The 21,943-nt window shown below is 40.8% G+C and overlaps 1 protein-coding gene across 3 annotated transcripts in view; it reads left to right on the forward strand.

Annotated features, from left to right (window-relative positions):
- Positions 1-21,943, forward strand: part of MLLT3 (MLLT3 super elongation complex subunit) — a 138,654-nt gene that overhangs the window by 66,286 nt on the left and 50,425 nt on the right. For all 3 annotated transcript variants that reach the window (XM_056325078.1, XM_056325080.1, XM_056325079.1), the window contains 3 exons: positions 3,824-3,906; positions 7,790-7,933; positions 21,185-21,304. In XM_056325078.1, the coding sequence (XP_056181053.1) occupies positions 3,824-3,906; positions 7,790-7,933; positions 21,185-21,304 (347 nt within the window). The remainder of the gene's footprint in view (positions 1-3,823; positions 3,907-7,789; positions 7,934-21,184; positions 21,305-21,943) is intronic.

Genomic DNA, 21,943 nt, shown 5'->3' on the forward strand with positions numbered 1-21,943 from the left:
TTGATCCAAATTCCCTTCTGTGGCCTCCAACATACCAGTGTTACTATGTGTTACAGCAGCGTTCACCCCAAAGTATAATGAAAAATGATGAGCAGAAGGGATGGACTTCAGCTTGTATAATTGTGTTGCATAAACTCCTATTCTCATTTCAGAATTGCACTAAAACTGCTGTAGGGGGCTGGTCTATCTGTGTTCAACAAATGCGTTTGCAAATACCGAAGATTAAAGCTTTCATTTATGGTGGAAGAGAAATGATCCTCCATTCTGACAAAGAGATGATAACAGTATAGTGCCTTACAAAGGCAAAAAACCACAGGTTATTCTGTGGCTAGTGGGCCTAAATAAATACGCATAGTTTTGCTTTTCCTCTTTACTTCTCTCCTCCTAGCCCTGCAGTTCTCTTGAGAGGAGGTGCTGTGTTATAACTGCTTTGTAGTTACGCATACTGCTGGCTGCTTATCCCTGCATCTCAGTTAAGATACTCTCTGGAACTGCTTTCTCAGAGCAAGCACTAGTATATAACTAGATCCATAGGATTAATTGTCACAGAGATTCTTGAAGTTGGACCACCTAGTCAAAAGATAGAGGAAAGAGGGAGGAAACTCATTGTGAATCATACAAGCTGTTTCCATAGAAAAAAACCCTGGCCAAAATAATTACATCTTAGTGATAATGTTGTGCAAGAGGCTTTGTTTATCTGGTGCTTGAAATGCATTTGTAGGTGCCACTTCAAAGGAGAAGAGCAGTTACTGGGGACATGCCTCTATCCCTCTGGATGAGGAGGAAATTGTATGTCTGTAGAGGGGCAGTTTTTCCAGTTTATCTACCTGATGTAGTGTAGGTGCTTTTTTGAAGGAGCTTTGAGAAGCTGTTAGGGTTTCCAGGTTCTTCAAAATCACTCCTTCCTAGTGTCTGTTGTTGGTTCTGATCTGTGGGGCTATACTTGTAATTTGCTTTTGCTTCTATTTTCCTTCTCCACTAAAGGTGTGGGGTTTTTTCCTCTCCTGTTATTTTTTTCTTTCTACTTTTTCTGTATTTTACCTAACTTGCCACTTCTGTCTTTTCCATTCACCAAAACTTGCTAGGATGTTTGTGTGTTGGCTTGGCTAAACCACACATGCCATTGCAGCCCTGGATACTACTTGTGACAGTTCAGCAGCACAAAAGGAGCTTATGTCGGTGAGCGCTGGCTCAGAGTGCACAGAGGTGCTGTTTCTGCCAGTTCAGAGTGCACAGAGGTGCTGTTTCTGCCAGTTCATGTAGTAGCGGCTTCCACAAGAAAGGTGAGGAAAATGCGATAGTTGCTGTCTACACATATGCAGTGGCATGGAGCTTTTCTCAGTCACTTGCTTGCTTTTTTTTTTTTTTTTTTTTTTTTTTTATTCCCAGGAAGGTTTCGTTTACAAGATTGTAGAATTTTCCTTTTATTAGAAGTCCACCTTTCAGTTGGGGAGGGCACCTGAGGTAGTTTCCTTGTGGTTATTCTTTAAGCCATCACCCAAATTTCAACAAAGCCTGCAAGTATAGCAGACTTCGTTTTCAGAACTGTATTTGGAACTTCGACAAGGTACTGTTCAGCATGGCTAACAGCTGTGTAAATCTGAAAGAAGATAAACTTGAGGGAGAGAATGAGAAATACTTATGCTGACAGTGTGTTCTGTACCAATTAAGTGCTTAGGAAGAAGTTGATGTGATATTTATTTTTTAGAAAAAGAAGATTTGTGACCTGTCATATAATGGAGCCTGAAATCTCTGTAACAGTTAATGTATTGTTACAGTTCCTATGTTTCTGTCTGGATAAATGCTGCTGTATAATCTTTCCCTGGTTTTATAGAACTAGATTTCAGTCTTCTGAACCCTGCTAATCATTTGAAGAATACTGGGAAGGCTTTCTTCTCATGTTCTCTTCTGAAGGCAGGGGAGAAGCAGGAAGGTTCCTCTATTTTGACTGAAAAAGTTGTCAGTATGTATAACTCTTAACCTGTCACTGTGCTCCACTAGGACTATTTACATTTTTCAAATGCTGGTAAGCCATTTTAAGGGAAGACATGTCAATAGAAGGTGAAATACCACTTCTGGGAGGTTCTAATCTAACAAAATGCCCAGTTTCCAACTTGAAAGTTTTATGTATCAGAAACCACCTCTCAGATTTGACCTATCATTGTTAACACGTTTCTTCAAAATCTTTTACAATCCCACTTTATCAACCGTAAGTCCTCTTTTTTCCAGCCAAGAAAAACAAACTAAATTCTATAGCTGCAAGAAGACAGTATTGCAGAAGAGCCTGGAAAAGAGACTATTCTTACTCTGTTTTTGTCATCCTTTTCCCTTTCTAATGATTGCATGCAGTGAACTGGGTAGTGATGGCCAGCTTCAGTAGGTGAGCAAGGACTTGGAATCTTTCTCATCCTTGAAGTCCTTGTGTGGGGTTGGTGCTAGCAGAGCAGGAGAAGAATGGCAAGGTAGTATGAGAAAATTCTGCTGTGTTCATTCACTTGGGGTTAACCAAGCTTGCATGTCTTCAGAAAGCTGACATACCAATGATACTTATTGAGAAGGTAGCAGTGGTTGTATTCCTGGATGTGTCTGATGGGCCTGTCATCCCTGATGGGATGGTAGAGAGTGGTAAGTGCCCATCTATGGTGCTTTGCTAAAAATAATAATTTTGGTATTCAGGCCCTGCACAGTTGATTGCAAGACACACTTTTTGTAGCTTGTTGTACCCGATACAGTACAGTGAACGGCTAACAGGGAATTCTGAAAAAACTGTACATCTTAGCAAATGATGATCTATCTCGAAGTCTGAATTCTTTTTTCAGTCAGCAAGATTGAACAGTTTACTTGTAGACAACAAATCTACAGTTGAGAAACTGGTCATTTGCCTATGATGTCATAGAGATGGTAGTGCGTATAACGTGTCATACGTATCGATGCAGCATTTGGAAGCATCTGAGTTGATGCTGCAGGAGATGTGGTTTCTCAGCATACCTTTGTGTGTATGTGTTATGTGGGCATGAATTCTGTAATGAGGTTGTCATGCAGCCAAACAGAAGAGGTGGCTTCTGTTCCAGGTTCTATAACAACTTGCTTTTTGTCACTGGTTGGAGTCACTTTCTTCAGAGAGCTCATGTTCAATACTGTGGGGATTTCATGTAACTAAAAGCCTCTGCATAAACTGAAAACCTGAGGGAGATGTTGGAGCTAGTAATACTCACTGTCAGTTAAAGAAGTCTGAATCCTATAGGGTAAACCCGAATACTGTTTTAGGTTCTCTAAGCTGGAATGTTGTGTTGTGTGTCCCTCCCCCCCAGTTATACAGATTTTAATTTTATTAGCTCTAATGTAATTAATTTATTTTAAATTAAAGTTATTAGAATTAGCATTTTATTAGTAGTAGGTTATGAATACATGACTGGCGGTTCTTCTGCCCTCTACATGTTTAACTCTCTCAGGGTGGAATCCTACTTTCCATTCCCAGAACAAGCCATGGCTGCAGTGCCTATGTAGCAGTTGTGGGTACTCAGTGGGTCCACCTGGTGTTGAAGTCCCTGGTGGTTCTACTTTAGCAGTCTGAAAGGACTGAAAAAGAAAAAAAAAAAAGAAAAATTTGCTATCCCTAAACTGTAGGTTGTATACCAGCAGGAACGATTTGCTTGCAAAATTCACGTTGAGTTTTGCACAGATATGTAGTACTGTGTGTGTGTAGTTTTGTAATGGTGCTGCCATAGAACTATTGTCACAGATTATTTGCTCCTATGTTTTGCTTGTGCATGTAAAACTTTTTTTTGTGTGTGTTAAATATGTTTTTTTCTTTTCGTTTCAGTGTGCAAGGATCCACCATACAAAGTTGAAGAATCTGGGTATGCTGGTTTCATTTTACCAATTGAGGTTTACTTCAAGAACAAGGTATGGAATGACACACTTTTCATTTTTTAAAAAAATAAATTAAAAAAATCATGTGGAAGTCAGAGTTTTTAAAGTATTTACTGTGTAATTCATAAACTCAGTTAAAAATTAAGTTTAAATCTGTCTTTGTCAGTGCTGTTCCTCAATTCAAAGTCACTGTAATTTCTAGAAATGCATAGTTGTGTTTAGTAGATAACTATGAAATTAGGATTACCTGATAAAATAATAAAGTTGAATGTAATTTTTCAGAAGAGTTACTAGCCCTACTCAGAAGTGGACAGGCTTTAAATGATGATTAAGGAAGTAAAAGGGCCACTTAAACTTTAAGAAAGGAAACTGATCTTGAGTATATTGATTTCATAATGAACTCGTTCTATTTTAGTATTGCCAATCTTTTTAATTTGTTCACTTTCTGATCTTGCAGAACAGTTTTGGATTTTTTTCAATCCTGTATCCTCAAACTGAAAAAACATTCTTTTACACTGCATGTGAACATTGATTGTACTCAACATTACCAGGGGGCACAGTTTAAAAACGAACCCAGTGCCGTTCTACAAAGCTTGCATTATTGTGGTATCTCAAGTTCTTGAGTCTCAAGTAAATACTGCAATTACTGTGGGTTTCTTAGATAGCAAATACAGAAATTTGCTTTAATGTATGTAACAGGGTCTGTCTTACTAATAATTCATTCAGTTAAAAAGAACAGGATTTGGGTGGAATTATAGAGCAAAAAGCTTGCAAGATTTAATGTACAGTGCCTTAATAACTGCAGTATTTTAGGTTCCTTTTGTATGCCGTGTGCCTTGGTGGATCTGGTACTATACTTTGCAGGCAGAGAAGATAACTCTGTGACTATTTTATGTTACCAAGATGTAGTTTAATATAATTATTTTAGTCAAGTCAGTGTTACATCTTTCATGTGTTGAATGCTTGGTGAGAACTAAAACCAAAGGAAAACAGAAATGCATAGTAAAAGACTTTTTCAGGAACTCTGGTCACTTAAAATTTGTGTTAAGAGTACAACTTTGTTAACTGTGTATGCCTTTAAGTAGATACTCCAGTATTCTTTTGTCTTTCACAGAAAGCTCTGTCAAGGTGTCAGGTGTGGATAATTCTGCTCAGGCATTTTCTAAGTTCTAGGTTTTGAACAGAACAGGTAAATCTGAAATGTTCCCTGTATCAATCTGTGAAGAGCAGGGCTTAGGCTACCCTGTTTGCTGTTGGAAAAGGACAGAACTGCCTCAGTGAGCTGACTGGCTTTTTTGGTACGCTTTTCAGCACTGTGTATATTAGGGAAGCAGTTTTGATTCATTCAGGAAATCTAATGAAAAGCAGCCCGTTCTCTTTATTGCCTCTGTTAAGAGGTCATCCCAAAACTGGGCAGACAAAGTCAGAAGACAGTGAGTCAGTCATTGAAGCATCTCTACAGAAAGCTTCCTGCCCGACATTTCTTTTTTTGTTTTTCACTCAGAGTTTTGGCTGCCTTTGCTGACTGTGGAGACCTGCAAATCTCAGGAGTTCTCCAGCAGGAGTTGTGGCTTAGACTGAGATCAAGAGGGCAGCAGTGATTACAACTCACCTCACCCTCAAGCAGCATGTGGAATTAGGAAGTTTGCAAACATCCATCACCCTTATTTTGGTGTCATGGAATACGACAAGCAGCAGTTGGACTGTGAGTCAGCTAGCTCTTCACACAGCTGCAGGAGCATGCCCTTCCCAGGGGTCTGTACAATACAAAGGAAAAGTGGCACAAAAATTGAGCTGGCATTCCTGAGGCAAATTACTGCTTTCTCCTGGCTCAGCTACTCTTCCTCCTCTAAGCCACTTCACAGGTATTCCAGTACAGAAAAAGAGGAGATAGACAGAAGGAGGAAGAGGAGACAGACCATCATCACTTATTCAAGGTAGACAATTTTTCAATTTCTGATTCAGAAGGTACCCTAGTGAATAGAGAAGGCAGGGGTACAGGAAGCCACTTGGACCATGGAGAATTAAAAGGGTCCCTGTTCCCAGGACTAAGCAGAAATTGGTAGTAAATCTAATAGGCATTTCACCCTGATGGAAAATATTCCAAGCTTTAAAGAACTGGAGAAATGGCAAGCAAACACCCCTCCCAGATGCAGTAACAGAGCATCTGTTAGCTATTGAGACAAAGTCCTTGAAAGACGCTTTTAGGTCAAAAGACTCCTACTTCAAAATGCAGTCCATTTAGGGTAAGGTTCATAAACTGCAGTATAATCTGCCTTCCCTGTCATACCATTTTGACACAATGACAGTGGTACTGGGAGTCCTTTGTGTAGTAAAAGTCATCTTCAAAATCACTGGTTATGTTCATCTAACTTTCCACAGAGTTCTTCCTGTTTATAAGTTATTGCAACTTTGCTTCTATGGCAAAGCTGTCTGGTACTAACTGTTTGCCTGTAGCAACTTCACAGTTTTCTAGACAGACCGTGGAGTAAATCACATCCACTTTTTTTCTGCAAGAAGTCGTGTGTTAATCTTTTTAACAATAAGAAATATCTTCATCCATGGTTGCCTTTGAAAATGGTCCATCAATAAAATAATTCATGTAAGGGAACTACTCTCTTCTGTCTTCAAAAATGGACTACTGCAGACCGTTTATTTCATATACCCTTCTGTTGTCTGCTCCAAATCTAGAGATGGGATGATGAAGCTGCTCTTTGGCCGTGTTTGAAATCTCTGATTTTAACTTTTAGAATAACTGAGATTTCTACTATTTCTGTTCTTTACATCCTTGGAATCCTTAATCAAAGCTAAACATTTTTTAATGCAAGTTTTTTAAGCATCTGTTCTTGAAAAAAGCACACATTTTGATTACGTGCAATGTTGGATATGGACTAAGATTTTTCTATAAGTCTTCCTCCTTTTCTCTCATGGTTCCCTTGTAGCTAAAGCTTTTCCCGAATTTGACTTTTTAGTTGTTCTGCCTTAAGATTGACATTAGTTTGGTGGCTTCTGTTGTACATCAGGACCTTTTGAGGAAGGGCTTCTTCATCTTGCCTTAAAAGAGCATTTAACTTACATACAGCTTCAGGAAAGGACTGTGTAAATGTATAACACAAAGTGTTCTTGGTATCTTTTCTCTGTTATTACAAACTGAAGTCTGTTCAATGCCACTAGTATCCTTTTTTCAGCTGAGGCTTTCTTGGGGCAGTAGAGCACTGATGATTTTTTGCTAGATAAAGTTAACTTTCCGGTTCTTTCTCTCTCCGTATTGGTACAGGGAACATTCAGTTTCATTTTTTTCACTGCAGCAGCAGAAAATCTTAATCGCTTGGAAGCTGTGGTGCAACACTTGGAATCTAGCTGGCCACACTTGTTCAAGGCAATGAAGTTTCATTAATAATGAGCAGACCCCATACATAGGAGATCATATGCAGATGGCTGCAACAATTTCGTTCTTACCCCTTTCTACAACTTGTGAAGAAAACAATGGTGTTTGGCTTTGTGGAGGAATTTGTGTTAAAAACTTACTGCAGTGTCTTCAGTACTATCTGAGGCTCAAAAGTGTGATTGTGCTGGTGAGTGAGTTACCTTGTGTCAGCTGAATCATGATACTTGCCTATGTGTATGTCTGCTGCCTGTGCCAAACGTGACGTAACACTTCAAATTAAGCCTTTTCAGGACAGCTTGAAGTTCATGAAGTTCATGCATTTTACCATGTGTTATTGTGGGCTGATAGGAACTTCTCTGATTTATTGTAGCTCAGCTGACACTTGGTAAATTCCATCATGTGTCTGAGAACACAAAGAATGATTAAAAATGACATAATTTTCATTTTAATTTACAGTCTTTATGTAGTTCTTATTTTCAACTTAGTTTTGGTGCTAGATGTTTCTATCTGGTTATTTTCAACCCTCAGGAAGAACCTAAGAAAGTTCGATTTGACTATGACTTATTCCTGCACCTTGAAGGCCACCCACCTGTAAATCATCTCCGCTGTGAAAAGCTCACATTCAACAACCCGACAGAGGAATTCAGAAGAAAGCTGCTAAAGGCAGGAGGGGTGAGTCCTGCACCCGTGTCAAAAGCCATCACAGTAAAGATGTTGCTGCTTATTGCTGGTGCATGATTAATATAATAAAGATTTACCTGACAGTGAATCCAAGTGGTTTTGTGATTAACTTCATGTAAGAGCTCAGTGCTTGTTGTCTTTGAGCAGAGTGGGTGAGCAAATGAGCATGTGCCTACTCTAAATACATGATTAGATCTCTGTCTTCACACCCAGCTGATTAACGTTTACTCCTGCAAAAGCAGAACTTAGACCTTATGCATGAAGCATTGCTTGCTTGACTTCCCAGAGATGAAATACAGGAGGGGTACTGTGATGGGAGGAAGTAATAAGAAAATAAAATGTGTCTCATTTAAAGATAAATGGTTCTATATTAAGCAGAATAAATTCAATAGTTATAAGGTAGAACAGCTCAAAAACTGTAAGTATAAATAAACCTACTTGAATTTATATATGTTACACAGTCTGAACCAGAAAATTTACCAAGATTTCTGTACATGTTGGTAGAATTAATTGATACGAAGGAGCCCAAAGGAAGTTTGCCCGTTTGGAGGGAGGAGAGGGCCAAACCTTTAGATTTACACTTTGCCCATTAGTGGAAACTGTTCTGCTGTGTTACACACAGTGGCAGAATAGTTCATGCTGGCAGGGACCACCAGTGCCTCAGCCCTGGGGTCAGACCAGGCTGCTCAGGGCTTCGCCCCTCCTTTCCAGGGTGTGAAACCTCCCCTGGCTGAAGGTGGGGCAGCCTCCCTGGGCCCCAGCTCCACCACTGGGCTGTCCTCGTGAGGAAGAGGCATCTCCTTGTCTCCAGTCTGAGCTGTGTCATCCTGTGCTTCTGCCTCTTGCCCTCCTGCTACACGCACCACCCTGTAAAGCCTGACTGTCTCCTCCATTCCTTCCAGTTTGTGCTGGGGATGCTGTTGGGTGCCCCCAAAGCTGTCCCTCCTCCCACCTGAAGCAGCCCTGATCCTGCAGCCTCTCCTGGCAGGGCAAGGGCTCCAGCCCCACAGTCTCAGTGGCCTCCTCTCGCCTCCCACCAGTTTGTTGGTGGTGTTTCTGTGTCAGGGACCCAGACTGAAGGCAGTACACAGATGGGGTCTGATAAGCACCAAGCACAAGGTGCAGTCCCTGCTCTCCCCTGGCCTGCAGAGCTGTGACCTGCTCATGAGACTACAGGCACTGCTGGCCCTTGTTGCTGCCCAGGCACGTGGGTGGCCCCGGCTCAGCTCACTGCCCTCCAGTGCCCAGGACCATGTCCCAGAGCTGTTTCCCAGGCCTAGCCTCATGGCTGCAGCTCTGCCTTGCTGGAACAGGGCTTGGTGCTTGGCATTTGTCCTGGTTGTATTTCACAAGGCTGCTGTTGACCCATTGCTTCACACTGTCTGGGTCACCTTCTGGTGGGAGCCCTGCGCTTGTTAGCTGCTTCCCTTCCCCAGCTGATTGTCATCTGCGAATCTCATGAACACAAGTGTGTTCTGTCTCCTCCTCCAGGTCACTGATAAGAGATGTAAAGCAAGCCTTCATACTGCGGGTTTACTAACATTAAATGCCAATGCTTTGCATTTGTGACCATTCATAACAAAAATGGGTAGTCCTGTTTGGCAGGATTAGAAAATAGTAGGCTCTGGGCTGGAGATAAGAGGTAGCTAGTGTGAAAATATTCAGTCTGCTGAAGAAGGTCTTTGAAAACAAAGCAAAAATAAGTAGTCACAGATGCAGTCTGAAAGACCTTGCTATCCTCCTGGAGAACTGTTACAACTATAGTTGTATTGAAATAGAAGCACGAGCTGTGTTTTGTGTTTGTATTTATTAGGCACAAGAGGGTATCCATGTCTGGACAATGTATTGGCTCTTTATTGTGTTTGCAAATAAAACGTCAAGATTGTGTTCTGGAAAACTTCATGAGCTACTGCTTTAATATTAATCATACCAGGTCAGTTGTCAATGGACAAGTTTTACCCACAAGTATAATAAATCTAAATGATACCAGCAGGGACATTGGGAGGTGGCTAAAAAGGTAAAAATAGGCAGCATCCCTTTTATTGCTCACTTTCTGTGCTTTCTAATTTTAAGTTTCATGAGGTAACAAAAGCAAAAGTACTGCCTAATTGTGAACAGTGAAAACATGAGTTTTTTGATAAAATTATTTCCCTGAATATTTCGGTGTGGTCATTCCTAAAATGCTTTGTGTCATTGTCTTCTGGAGGCTACAGACTGCTTGCCTTTTTTTTTTTTTTTTGTGTGTGTGTGTGTCTCTTTTTTTCCTTCTCAGTTTTCCCAATTTCCTTCCAAGAAATGGGTCTCTTTTGAACCTGTCAGTGTTGCATGCTTCCTTCTGTAGGCTTTCTGACCTAGGAGTTTGACCAACTTGGCAGAGATGATGTAATGGTACTCTGTCTTGTTATTAAAAAGTCTCGATGAAGGGCTTCCATCTCCCAGCATTAAAGGCCTGTTACACTTTCATGAAGTGCTACACTCAGGCTTTCCTTTGAGTGTTTCAGGAGCCCTGGAAAGCTGGCTCTTGCTTCTGAATGTAAGTAGAATAGACAAAGAATTCACAAAACATTAACTCACACGTAACTTCCATGATTTAGGCTGAGAAAAGCTCAGAAAAACATTTACAGGGTAATAAAGTACAAGATGGGGTTTGCACGCACTTGTAAGTCAAAGCAAATCTTCTGGCTTATGGCTGTCTTCAAGAAAAAGTAGAACAAATAAGGCAAAATGAAGTTTATGTCCTTCGAAAGGAATGAGACACCATTTTAATGTAAAACACTGAGTGGCAGCTTTAAGAAAAGCACTCCAAGATGTCAGCCTTTCGCTTACATGCTTTTAAATAATGGTGTAAATTGCTTGATTTCTGTGCACCTCAAACCCCTGATTTCTCATTAGTTTTTCTCCAAGCAAAATTCATGGACCGTGTCATTTCACTGGTGTAAACTACTAAATATGATTCTTGATTTCTCGTTTGCATAAACATGTTTATTACAGATAGTGTGTCATTCTGAAGGGAAGACTACAGGCTCATCTGACACCTGCATGCTGCTATATTTAGTATAGACTTGTCTATGTGTTGATCTCTTGCCGCATATTCCTTGAATTACTGCTTGGATGCTCACAACTCCCCTTTTCCCTCACACATACACGTTGTGGCATTCCAAATGCAAACCAGTCAGGGAAACTTGCTACAGCCAATGTTGTCTTTAAGGCTAAGAACCCCTTCTTTTGTTTTAAAATTAAGTGCTAGCAGTCTGCCGTTCCATTGTTACAATTACCCTTCCCCATCCTTCATGTGCCCGAAGGCCTGGCCGGTTATCCTGCAGTTCACTAGGAGAGAATAAGAGTAACATTTGAGTATCCCAAGTAGTCAAACAAGTGTGAATGCAACTGTAGCACAGTTTTGCAGTGGCACTGCGGCCACTTTAGTTAAGGCAGCAAGGACACAGGACATGAAGCGTGGTGCCAGTCATGTAGATTAATTATGTGGAATATTTCTCTCAGCGTTTAGCTTGATACCACCAGAATTGAAGCATAATTGTGCAGTCAGTCATCATTAGTAATTACCACCTTGCTGACTTCCAATCTGTCCAGTAATTCCAAGAGAATTGCTCTTTCAGTCCTTACAAGAAGAAGGATATGATTTGGCTACAGAGATTGTATTTCTGTAGTCGGAAAGGTAAATGGAAACCTTCAGTTCAGTCTTGTCCAAGTTTTCCACCTTCAGAAACATATTTTCTACATCGAGCTTCCCCCACCCCCTGAAAAGATATTAATGCTCAAGTCCGTCTCTACATTTACCTACTTCCAGTTGACCTTGTTCTAATAAATGTAAAAAGAAATGTTTACAGGAGAAATAAAATGTTTTTAAGAGTACAATGGGCAAATTCAATCAAACCATTCAGTGTAATTGTTTATGTTCCATCTTTTTGCATATGTATTCAAAATGACATTTCTTTGTCTGCTGTGGAAATTTCTTGTGCCATTTACTCAGTGTAGTACCTAATGATGTGAAGGTACCATGTATACAGATATGATTCCTGTGAATTAGCAGTGTGTACCATAATCCAACCTGTTGCTTGAGATCCCCAAAGACACCCTGTATACAAATGATGATTTCTAGTTAATCCAATTCTTACTGAGAAAATCGTCAAGTTACTGGTAGTGACAGAACTATATTCATGTAGTCTCCTACTGAGCTTTATCCTCTAGACACAGCATGAAATTATGCATGAGTAGGTACAGCAGGATTCAAGTTTTAATCAAGGAAACACCAGCAAGCATTGATCCTTACATGGTCATTCCTTCCTAGATTTGTCAGTTACCTTTCTGATTAGTTTCAGCCTTTAAATGTGAAAGAGCCTGAGGGAAAATAGGCAGTGTTGTGATTCCTGTGTATGGATATGGGGAGAGGGATGACTTGGAAGTTACAGTCGTTAAAAAATAATCTTCAAATTTGAAGTAGATTTTGAATGCTGAATCCCACTAAAACCGTTTATAAACAGGGTCTGACACCACTGATGTGTTTTGTATTGTCAGCAGTAGTGCTGCTTCTGTTGATTTTTTGGCTTGCATGTTTTTCAGTTTCAAGAGAAAATTGAAAATTATACCTAATCTGCTTGTTAAGACAGAAAGAAATTAATTTTGAAGATGCTGAATGACAGCTACCTCCCAGTTGAATTGAATTTTGCTGCTGGAAACACAGGCTTACTCAGGCATCGCTTGTTTGAATACGATGTTATGAATAACTTAATTTTGATTCTTGCAGGAAAAGGTAGTGTAAGTATTTTCAGTCCATGATAAGACAGCAATTTGATAAAGCCCTTTCTCCAGTAGGTTCAAATACATAAATAAAAATATTTATATTGTTTAATACTCCCACCTTTTTGGAAGGAGACTGAAAATTAGTCGTTTAATCCAGGAATATATAGACAACATTTAATAGCTGAATTTTCTTTCATAAAAGGAAAAGCTTTATAGATGCTTCTTAGAAAGCAGTTACCACTATGGAAAAAATAGTAAAATTCATAAGGTTATTACAAATGCACATGACTATTAACGGTAACAGTTTGAGGTTTCAGATTTAGAGAATGCAAGGAATAGGTCACTTTTAGAGTAGTAACAATTCGTTGTAGCAATAGAGGTGTCCTTTTTCTCTGCTTTCTGTAAAATTAATCTGGAAATACAAGCAGTTCTGCTTCTATATTAAGACTACTCTTTCCTTGAAGAGAATTGGTGTATTAATGAGTCAAGAGACAGAAAGAATCATTCTGAAAGGGGTAGGATTTTTAGAAAAAAGTACCAAGGTAAAAGATCAGGCTTTGCCAAAACCACTGCATTGTGTTCTTTGAGGTTTTTTTCAATTCTTTGTGGTTTAACTGTTTCACAGTTGAGAAATGTCTTTTCAGTCACTTGAGAAACCTGCATGATGCCTGTTCTAAAACCTACGTTCCTAATTCATGTAATGAAGATGAAATCATGGGGATTCCCCTCTTTTCTTTATTCTCCCTCTTTCCTTGCAATTCCTTTGTGTCAGTTGGAATAGTTGGCTTCTACCCAGAGCCAACCTTAAGTATAATGCTGCTCTAGGGAAGGGATTATCTTTAATCTTGTGCTTTTAATAATTAAGTGATTTAATTTTCTTAAACTATGTATTACTTTACTTTCAAGCAAATAAAATAATTCTAAAAGGTTTTCTATTCCCTTATGAGTTTTTTGGTTTAAATAGCAGTAATAGTTTATCAGGACAAATGGATTTTTGTTGTTACTCTTAGTGCTTTCAGTGGTGAATGAGCTCATTCTTCACTGTAAAACACCATGGGTGCGGCAACCCAGGACCACACAAAGAAGTCCGTTTATCTGCCACTGATGCACAATGAATAGAATTCATCTTCAGTGCTGCACAAACGTTATAATAATGGTTCCTTTTCCCCAGAGTTCTAGCAGATACCTCATAGCTCTTTACTGAAAGTACTATTTGAATTTTTCTGCAGCACATTGTGAGGAAGCTCACCAACCTGCTCTGAGTTCTGTTGTATGAAGGTGTTTGTAGATTACCAGCTCAGGAAATGAAAATACAACAGGTACTTTGGTGTGGATCTGTTTGATGCAAGATTATTCCAGCTTTGTTGATAGCCTCCTTTCATTCAGGAAAATGAAAAAATAGGAGACAGGCAACAGCTTTTTGGTAGTGATTCATTCCCCTGGAGAAGCTCTAATGTGCCTTAATAAGGTGATTGTTTTGATCTGGAGCAACTGTGACAGCTCTTGTAATTTCTACCTGTGTAAGTGCGTATGTGGGTTGGTAGATACATGACTCCCATGCATCAGGGGTGGCACAATGTGCACTTGTAGATACTGGCAACAAGAGAAGACCAGCTTCCATGGAACATTTTGAGGCTGTTCCTGCTGTTCCTCATGCTTTCTGTACTGGGATCTGAAAAGCAAAGTTTTGTATTCTGAAAGTGAGTGGTTCTTGTTGGGTGCTTGTATATTCCAAGCTGCCAAATGTGTTGGTAGATAAGTGTTGTCTTAGGTCAGGTTTTTGTAAGGAGATTTCTGAATCTGTTGTTAGTAGGTTTATGTACAGGTATTATAATTTCATAATTTTTCCCAAAATGCTGGGAAAAGGATAGTGGAAAAGGGTTCCTGATTGTATTAAGATAATTGGTACTGCACAGTTGTTGTTCCCTGATCCCTTCCTTTGTTCAGCAGTACATGGAACTACATAAATAAAACACGTGGCAATTTTTCATTCCATAGCACTTAGTTGTCTTGAGTAGCAAACTGGAATGCCGTTAAGAAGGTGCCTGCAGGTCAGGTAATATGGAGATTGCTCAGTTCAGGTTGATCAAGCAGGTAGGAGCATTCCTGCCCAATAATGTGAATACCAGTGGATTTTCTCTTCTCGTTGTTTGGTTTTGTTTTGTTTTGTTTTGTTTTTTTAAATAAGTTTTTCTTTGCCCTTGCCCAGGAAGCTGTCTTCTATTTAAAGCAGCTGGTAGACAGACTTTTTAAATACAAGCTCAACAGCTGCAGGCTAAAGTAGGTGTTTGGTAAACTAGAGGCAAGATACCGCTACTAGCAGATCAGTTTGAATGCTGATATGCATAATGCTTTGTTGGCACATATGACAAAAGGAGAAGATTCTCTCTGTATGGGGTGGACTGGTGAGAAAAATGTTGGGGGGATTGTCCTGGTTTCAGCTGGGACAGAGTTAATTTTTTTCTTAGTAGCTGGTGCAGTGCTGTGTCTTGGATTTGATCTGAGAATATGTTGATAGCAGTGGATATTTTCAGTTGTTGCTGGGTGATGTTTATACCAAGACAAGGAATTTTCAGTTTCTCAGGCCCTGCCAGCCAGAGGGCTGGAGGAGGGGTACAAGAGACTGGGAGGGGACACAGCTGGGACAGCTGACCTGGAACAGTCAAAGGGGTATTCCATACCATGGGATGTCATGCTTGGTATGTAAACTGGGGAGGGTTGGCCAGGGCTGCTGGTCACTGCTGGGGGGCTGGCTGGGCATTGGTCAGCACGTGGCAAGCAACTGTATTGTACATCACTTTTTTTCTCCCTTCCTTTTGGATTTTATTCATCTTCCTTTCTCTCTCCTTTTCATTATAATTATTATTATTATTGTTTGGGTTTTTTTTTCTTCCTATTTAATTGTATTTTTATTGGATTGTTCTTATCTCAACCCTTAAATTTTCCATTCTTTCCAGATTCTCCGCCCCATACCTCTGCGGGGTAGGTGGAGTGAGTGAGTGGCTGCATGGTACTTAGTTTCTGGCTGGGTTAAACCACGACGGGGGGAAGCTGTCTTATACATTTGTCCATAACAGCAATGAAAGTAAAGCATAGTTTATGTAGACTTGTTCTTTTGCTCTGCAGCAGGTGTTGTTTACCATAGTAGATACTACCAGCATCATATTCATTTGATATTTGTATGCTTTAATATGATTTAGTCTTGCATTGCTTTCATAAATTTTTCTTAGATACATTATTAGGATGAGATCTTGTGAAAACTTATTTTGATGTTACCACGTCTTCCCTATGTTGAGCTAAAACTTGCATGGAACAGCTTATTAGTGGTGGTGTAGGAAGCCTCCCAGTTACAGCGTAAACCAGAGCATGCAAAATTACGGAGGTTCATTTTCTCATGTTCAAGTTTAGTGTTGTGTTAAGTAGATGCCCCCACTGATGCTCCAGTTCTCCTTTCACAGAGAAAGTGAAATGGATTGTGGCTTGTTCCATCTCTGTTGTCCATTATTCAAATAACTCCTCCAAAAACTGCAGTCTTTGATGTTACTGGAACAGATGAGCTTTGGAACAGGACAGGGAAAACCAGCAGTGGGCATCTGCATTTTCTTCTGTTTCTGTCTAGCCACATCAAGCAGTTGTTGCATTAACCAGTGCTACTATTGGTCTTTCTCCTCTTTGTCTTGACTGGCATCCTCTACCATGTTGACATCATCTGTCCATCTTCACTAGATTACAGGCTGGCTTTCTTGGGAGTTCACATCACCTGCTGACTGAGTTTCTGTATGCCTTATGGAACAGCTCATCTTTTTCTTCTCTTCCTTAAACATCTGCTAACCCAACAGTCATGTTAGTATGGTGGAGCTTCTCCTGGACAGCACAGGCCATCTCTGAAAAACAGCTATCTGTGTATCATCTGTGAACTTACTGAGAGTTCACTCGATCCCACTGAATTGTTAATCAAGGCCTCAGACAGTTTTGGACTAAGTGTTGATCCTGGAGCGGTGCTGGTAGTCACTGGCCTCTAGCTGGACCTCATGTAGCTGAAGAGAACCATTTGAGTCCAGCAGTCCCAACAGTTCTCCACCCATCTCATCATCTATTTATCCAGTCCATATATCACAGATCTGGTTCTGAGTTCTTATTAAACCTATGCTGACTGCTCTGAGTCACGTTCTTGTCCCTCCAGTGGCTGGAGGTGGCTTCCAGGAAGATTTTCTCCATCTTCTTCCAGGGACTGAAGTGAGACTGATGGGACTGTTACTCCCTAGATCTTCCTTCATGAAGATGAGTGTGATGTTTGCCTTTCTGAATTCATCAGGAACCTTCCCTGATCATCACAACCTTTTGAAGACTGACAGAGAGCTCCCTCGCAAATGGTACTGACCAACTTCTTTAGTACCCCTGCTTACATCCAGCCTGGTTTCTTGAACCTGAGTGTCCCTATGGATGAAGTACACCCTTACTCAATCCTCCTCTCTTCAGGGCACTGACTTGCCACTACAGACTCTGCGAGGATGCTCGGCTACCTTGGAGGCCTGAGGAAACAAGATCTTACATGTGAAAAGAGAGGCTAAAAGAACACTTAGTACATAAGCCAAGCTCTTTGTCATGAGGTCTCTTGCCCCATTGAGTAGTGGGCCCACTCTTTAGCCTGCCTGTTATGGCCTGTCTGTTTTTAGAAGCATTACTTGTTGTCATTCACATCATTGAATGTTAGCTGCTTCCTATGGGTGCAAAGAATTTCCATTCATGAGGATTATGAAATTCCTGCCAACAGGTAGTATTAAAAAATACACATTTTAAAAATTGAATTTTAAACAAAACAAAAAAACCCCAACGTAGATACGTAGAATCATAGAATATCCCAGGCTGTCAGGGATCCATAAGGAGTGCAACTCAGTGCTCCTTGCAGGACTACCCAAAACTAAACCATATGACTAAGAGCATCATCCAGGCACTCCCTGAACACTGACAGGCTTGGTGCTGTGACCATTCCCTGGGGAGCCTGTTCCAGTGACCGACCACCCTCTCAGTGAAGAACCTTTTCCTAATGTCCAGTCTGAACTCCCCCTGATGTAGCTTCACTCCATTTCCTCGTGTCCTGTTGCTAGTCACCAGAGAGAGGAGATCAGCACCTCTCCATCTGCTGCCCCCCCGAGGAAGCTGTAGACTGCCGTGAGGTCACCCCTCAGCCTTCTCTTCTCCAAGCTGAACAAACCAAGTGACCTCAGCTGCTATTCCTATGTCTTGCCCTCGAGGCCTTTCACGACCTTGGTTGCCCTCCTCTGGACACAGTAATAGTTTAATGCCCTTATATTGTGGCACCCAAAACTGCACACAGTCCTCAAGGTGGGGCCACACCACTGCAGTGCTAAGTGGGACAGTCACCTCACTTGAAATATTTCTTAGTACAAGTTACTCTGTTACTCTGTAATTCTCATATCTTGGTACCCTGGTATTAAACTGTATTGTATTGGGCATCACTTGTTTTTCTTTCTTCCGTTCCTTTTGGATTTCATTCTTCTGTCCTTCTCCCTCATGTTGATTATATTTCCTGTTGTTGTTGTTGTTGTTATTTGGTCTATTTCATTTTATTTCAACTATTAAATTGTTCTTATCTCAACCCTTGAATTTTACATTCCTTCCTGATTCTCCTCCCCATTCCTTGTGGCTGGAAGGGGGAAGTGAGCAAGTGGCTGTGTGGTACTTAGTTATCAGCTGGGGTTAAACCATGACAAATGGGTAACATCATGTCTACTTTTGCTGAAAGGTGATTTGATTCTAATGCAATTGGTATTTTCTGTGAAGTTTGTGATTTAAAACATTGCATTGAGTTTCAGTTAAAGGAGAACAGTCTCATTTAATCACCCATTTGACTTAGTCTGTGAGAAGAAATAATGGTAGAGATGTGCATTTTCTCTACCTGTTGCACAGGTTTATGGTATGCACATGTGGCTACAGATTTTCCTTGTCCTTGTTGCTGATCGTTCTTTGTTAGCTTGTGCCTTCTCTTGCATGCAGCTGGGCTGAATTCAGTCAAAACCCTTGACAAGTTGAGGTTAAAAAGCAGTTGTGAGGCTAAAAGAAATTCCTCATTGCAATTCACAATAGCTGATTGCTGTTGATATTACCATGGTGACAAGAAGGATGCCATTGCTTTTGTCCAGCTAATTTTTGAGAGTTCTGGCTCCTGCCAGGCTCTGGTTTAGGTGTCTGAGAAATGGAAATGAGGAATCGGGGAGAAAATTTGTTACATGCCCTGGGTGGAATCTTACTTCACAAAATGTTTGAATACATTAATAACTTTTAAAGATTTATTATTCTTTTAAAAAATACATGAACCCATGGTCAAGGAAGGAGAACAAATTTATTGCCTTCTTCCTCCACCTTTGGATTCTAGCATCAATGTTGAAAGGTAATGCTCGACTTACAGGCTGGTAAAAGTAATCTTTATTACCTAGACATGTCCTGTAATATTCTCCAGGCTACCACATGATCTTTGAACAAAGTTGTCTGCAACAAGATTCATTTGGAGCAGTGTTTAAACAAAAAAAAATTAAAACATTTAAATACTGTCTTGAAGAAGCTCTAGGCAGTAAATACCACCTTGACTTTGAGACGTAAAATATGAAGTATACATATATACATCCTAGATATCCAAATATTGCTATTTGTGTTCCTCCTTTATCGTAATGTGCATGAGGCACGTTATGGGTCAATCTCTCACTGTCCCCAGTATCAGAGGATGTTTGGATCATGTGAAGACGCAAGGGTGACCACACTGGGCATCCACAAAACCAGTTGTGACTTTGTGTGGAACTGGTGGAAAGAGAGATATGTTTCCTTTTAAGTGCAGAGCTCTGCAACTTCTCTCCAGGTTTTCAGGGCTTGTCAGGCAAAGTAAGCTGTCACTGCCATTTAGGGTTTTGAAACAATAGATAAATGAAGAGCTGTGCTAGGAAGCAGTAGAATCCAGGCACAGCAGCGCTGCAGCAGAAGACAGGAGCTAGCTGAGTTTCTCTCAGACAGAAGGCATCATCTTTACGTGTCTGGTAACTGCTCTGTGATGGCTGATTTCTCTGGAAACTATGTTTGTACTTAGGAGTCTTTAAACTCAAGAAGGGGAGCTAGATCCTTGTTAGAGCAAAAACGCTGCTTGCTCACCAGCCATCCAGTTTACTGGGCTCTAGGTAAAGCAGAAGCTTGAAGTTCGAAGTTGAAGTCGGAGCTATACTGGTTTCACGTTAAAACCTCAGGCTGTTTTTACAGTGTGTGGCTGTGGTGGGCTGATCTTGGCTAAGGGCTGAACCTCCTACCCAGGCGCGTGGTCACTTGCTCTGTCTCCTCAACAGGGCAAGAGGAGAAGACAGAATGATAATGCCCATGAGTAAAGATAAAGACAGGGAGATTGTTTACCAGTTAATGACACAGGCAAAACAGATGTGACTTGTGAAAAATAATTTTTTTTGGATGCAAATTAAAATAGATTTGGCTAGCGAGAAGCAAGACAAACAAAAAAGAAAACACCACCCCATCCCCACCCCAACACCACTGTCTCATGCTTAACTTCACTGCTTTGTTCTAGACTGATGTCCTCCACCTCCTGGAGAGGCACAGGGGGATGGGGAATGGGGTTGGCAGTCAGTCATAACAGCTCCTCTCTACCACTCCTCCGTCCTCACACTTTCCCTCTGCTCCAGCACCGGGCCTCTCTGGGGCTGCAGTCCTTCAGGAACTGCCCCAGCATGAGCTCTCCATGGACTGCAGAGAAATACCTTCTGCAGTGCCTGGAGCATCTCTTCCTCTCAGTCTTTGACCTTGGTGTTCACACTGCAGTTTCTCACACTTTCTTTTTTTTCCTCGCCTGTGCAGTCTTTTGCCTGTAAACCTGGGTTCCGTGAGGCATAACCATCTTGCCTGAGGGGCTGAGACATGTCCTGCAGTGGGTCCATTGGAGCCGGCTGGATCCAGCTGTGTCTGGCATGGGGGAGTCCCCTGGCCTCTCCTCACAGAGGCCACCCCTACCACCCAAACCTTGCCACCTACACCCATTACAGTCTTTCCTCACTTTGCTTTAGTTGAACATTAAGACTGCTGCACATACGTATTTATGGGATGTCAGCAGCCTGCAGAAGCTTTTACTGAAAGTGGGATGCATTTTGAAGAGTACTAGGCATTGCTCAGGAGAAGAGAAAGAGTGCTAGGGACTCAGGTGCCATGGTGTGTAAGCAGCCATAATCAAACAAGTTATGCCGTTTTCTGAGGGGGCTTTGTTGCATTTGCATGGAAACAGAAAGATGTGATTTGTCCATTAAATAGGGGATGGCAGTGTGGTTTCACTAACCCATCACCTGTTGAGAAGATACATGGATACTTTTGGTGGAGAAGTTTTATTCTCCTACCAATGTGTTTTGCTAGTTCTTAGGCAGGTGAGACTGTCTCTGTTGGTAGTGTTTGACTGATGTGCTTTCCCTCTTACAACAGATCATGATGATGTCAGATAGCACATCATTCTCTTCAGGACAGAGCCTTCATCTCCCCAACCTGCCCAGTAATTCCCTGTCTTTTTCTGAAGTGAAGAAGAAATCATCTCATGGGCCAAAGGTGAGACTTATTTTGCTAGAAGGTACTTCAGTCAGTGGTGCTTTCCTTGGGAATTAACTTGATAAAAAAATACTTCTAGGTATTATTTTTGCAATCTCATTACACAGTCCAGTGATTTTGGTATTTCATTGTTGTGAACTGTTTACCACATGAAAATAACACAGAGCAAGGAGAGCAAGGATGGTTGTGAGAAGAGGTGCCAATGAAGGTACTGCTTTTCTGCTTCTTGTACATGCATGATTGTTTTCCTCCTTTCCCAGAAGGAATTCTTATTGTCACTTTTAGTATTAGGGGATTCTGGTGGTGGAAGTGTGACATAAAGAAATGTGAAGAATATGAGAAAATACTGTAATTATTGTTTCATTTATTAAGTATTTTTGAATACTCTTAAAGATAATTGTGTAGACTGAAAACTGGACGTTGGTGTCCTTTAGTATTTATAATTTTGTTTAAATTTCAGAGGTTAATTCTTTACTAGGTGTTTCAAAGACAGCAATGTGTCATCAGTCTGTAGGACATCAAATTTAATCCCCAACCATCAACATGGTAAAAAGGTATAGTCCAATGAACCTTTTGAATAATACAAATGGACCTTTCTGAGACAGTGGAGAATTTCTTCAGTTGGACAAAATGAATTAA

The sequence above is a fragment of the Falco biarmicus genome, chromosome Z (assembly GCF_023638135.1).
Source record: "Falco biarmicus isolate bFalBia1 chromosome Z, bFalBia1.pri, whole genome shotgun sequence".
NCBI lineage: Eukaryota > Metazoa > Chordata > Aves > Falconiformes > Falconidae > Falco > Falco biarmicus.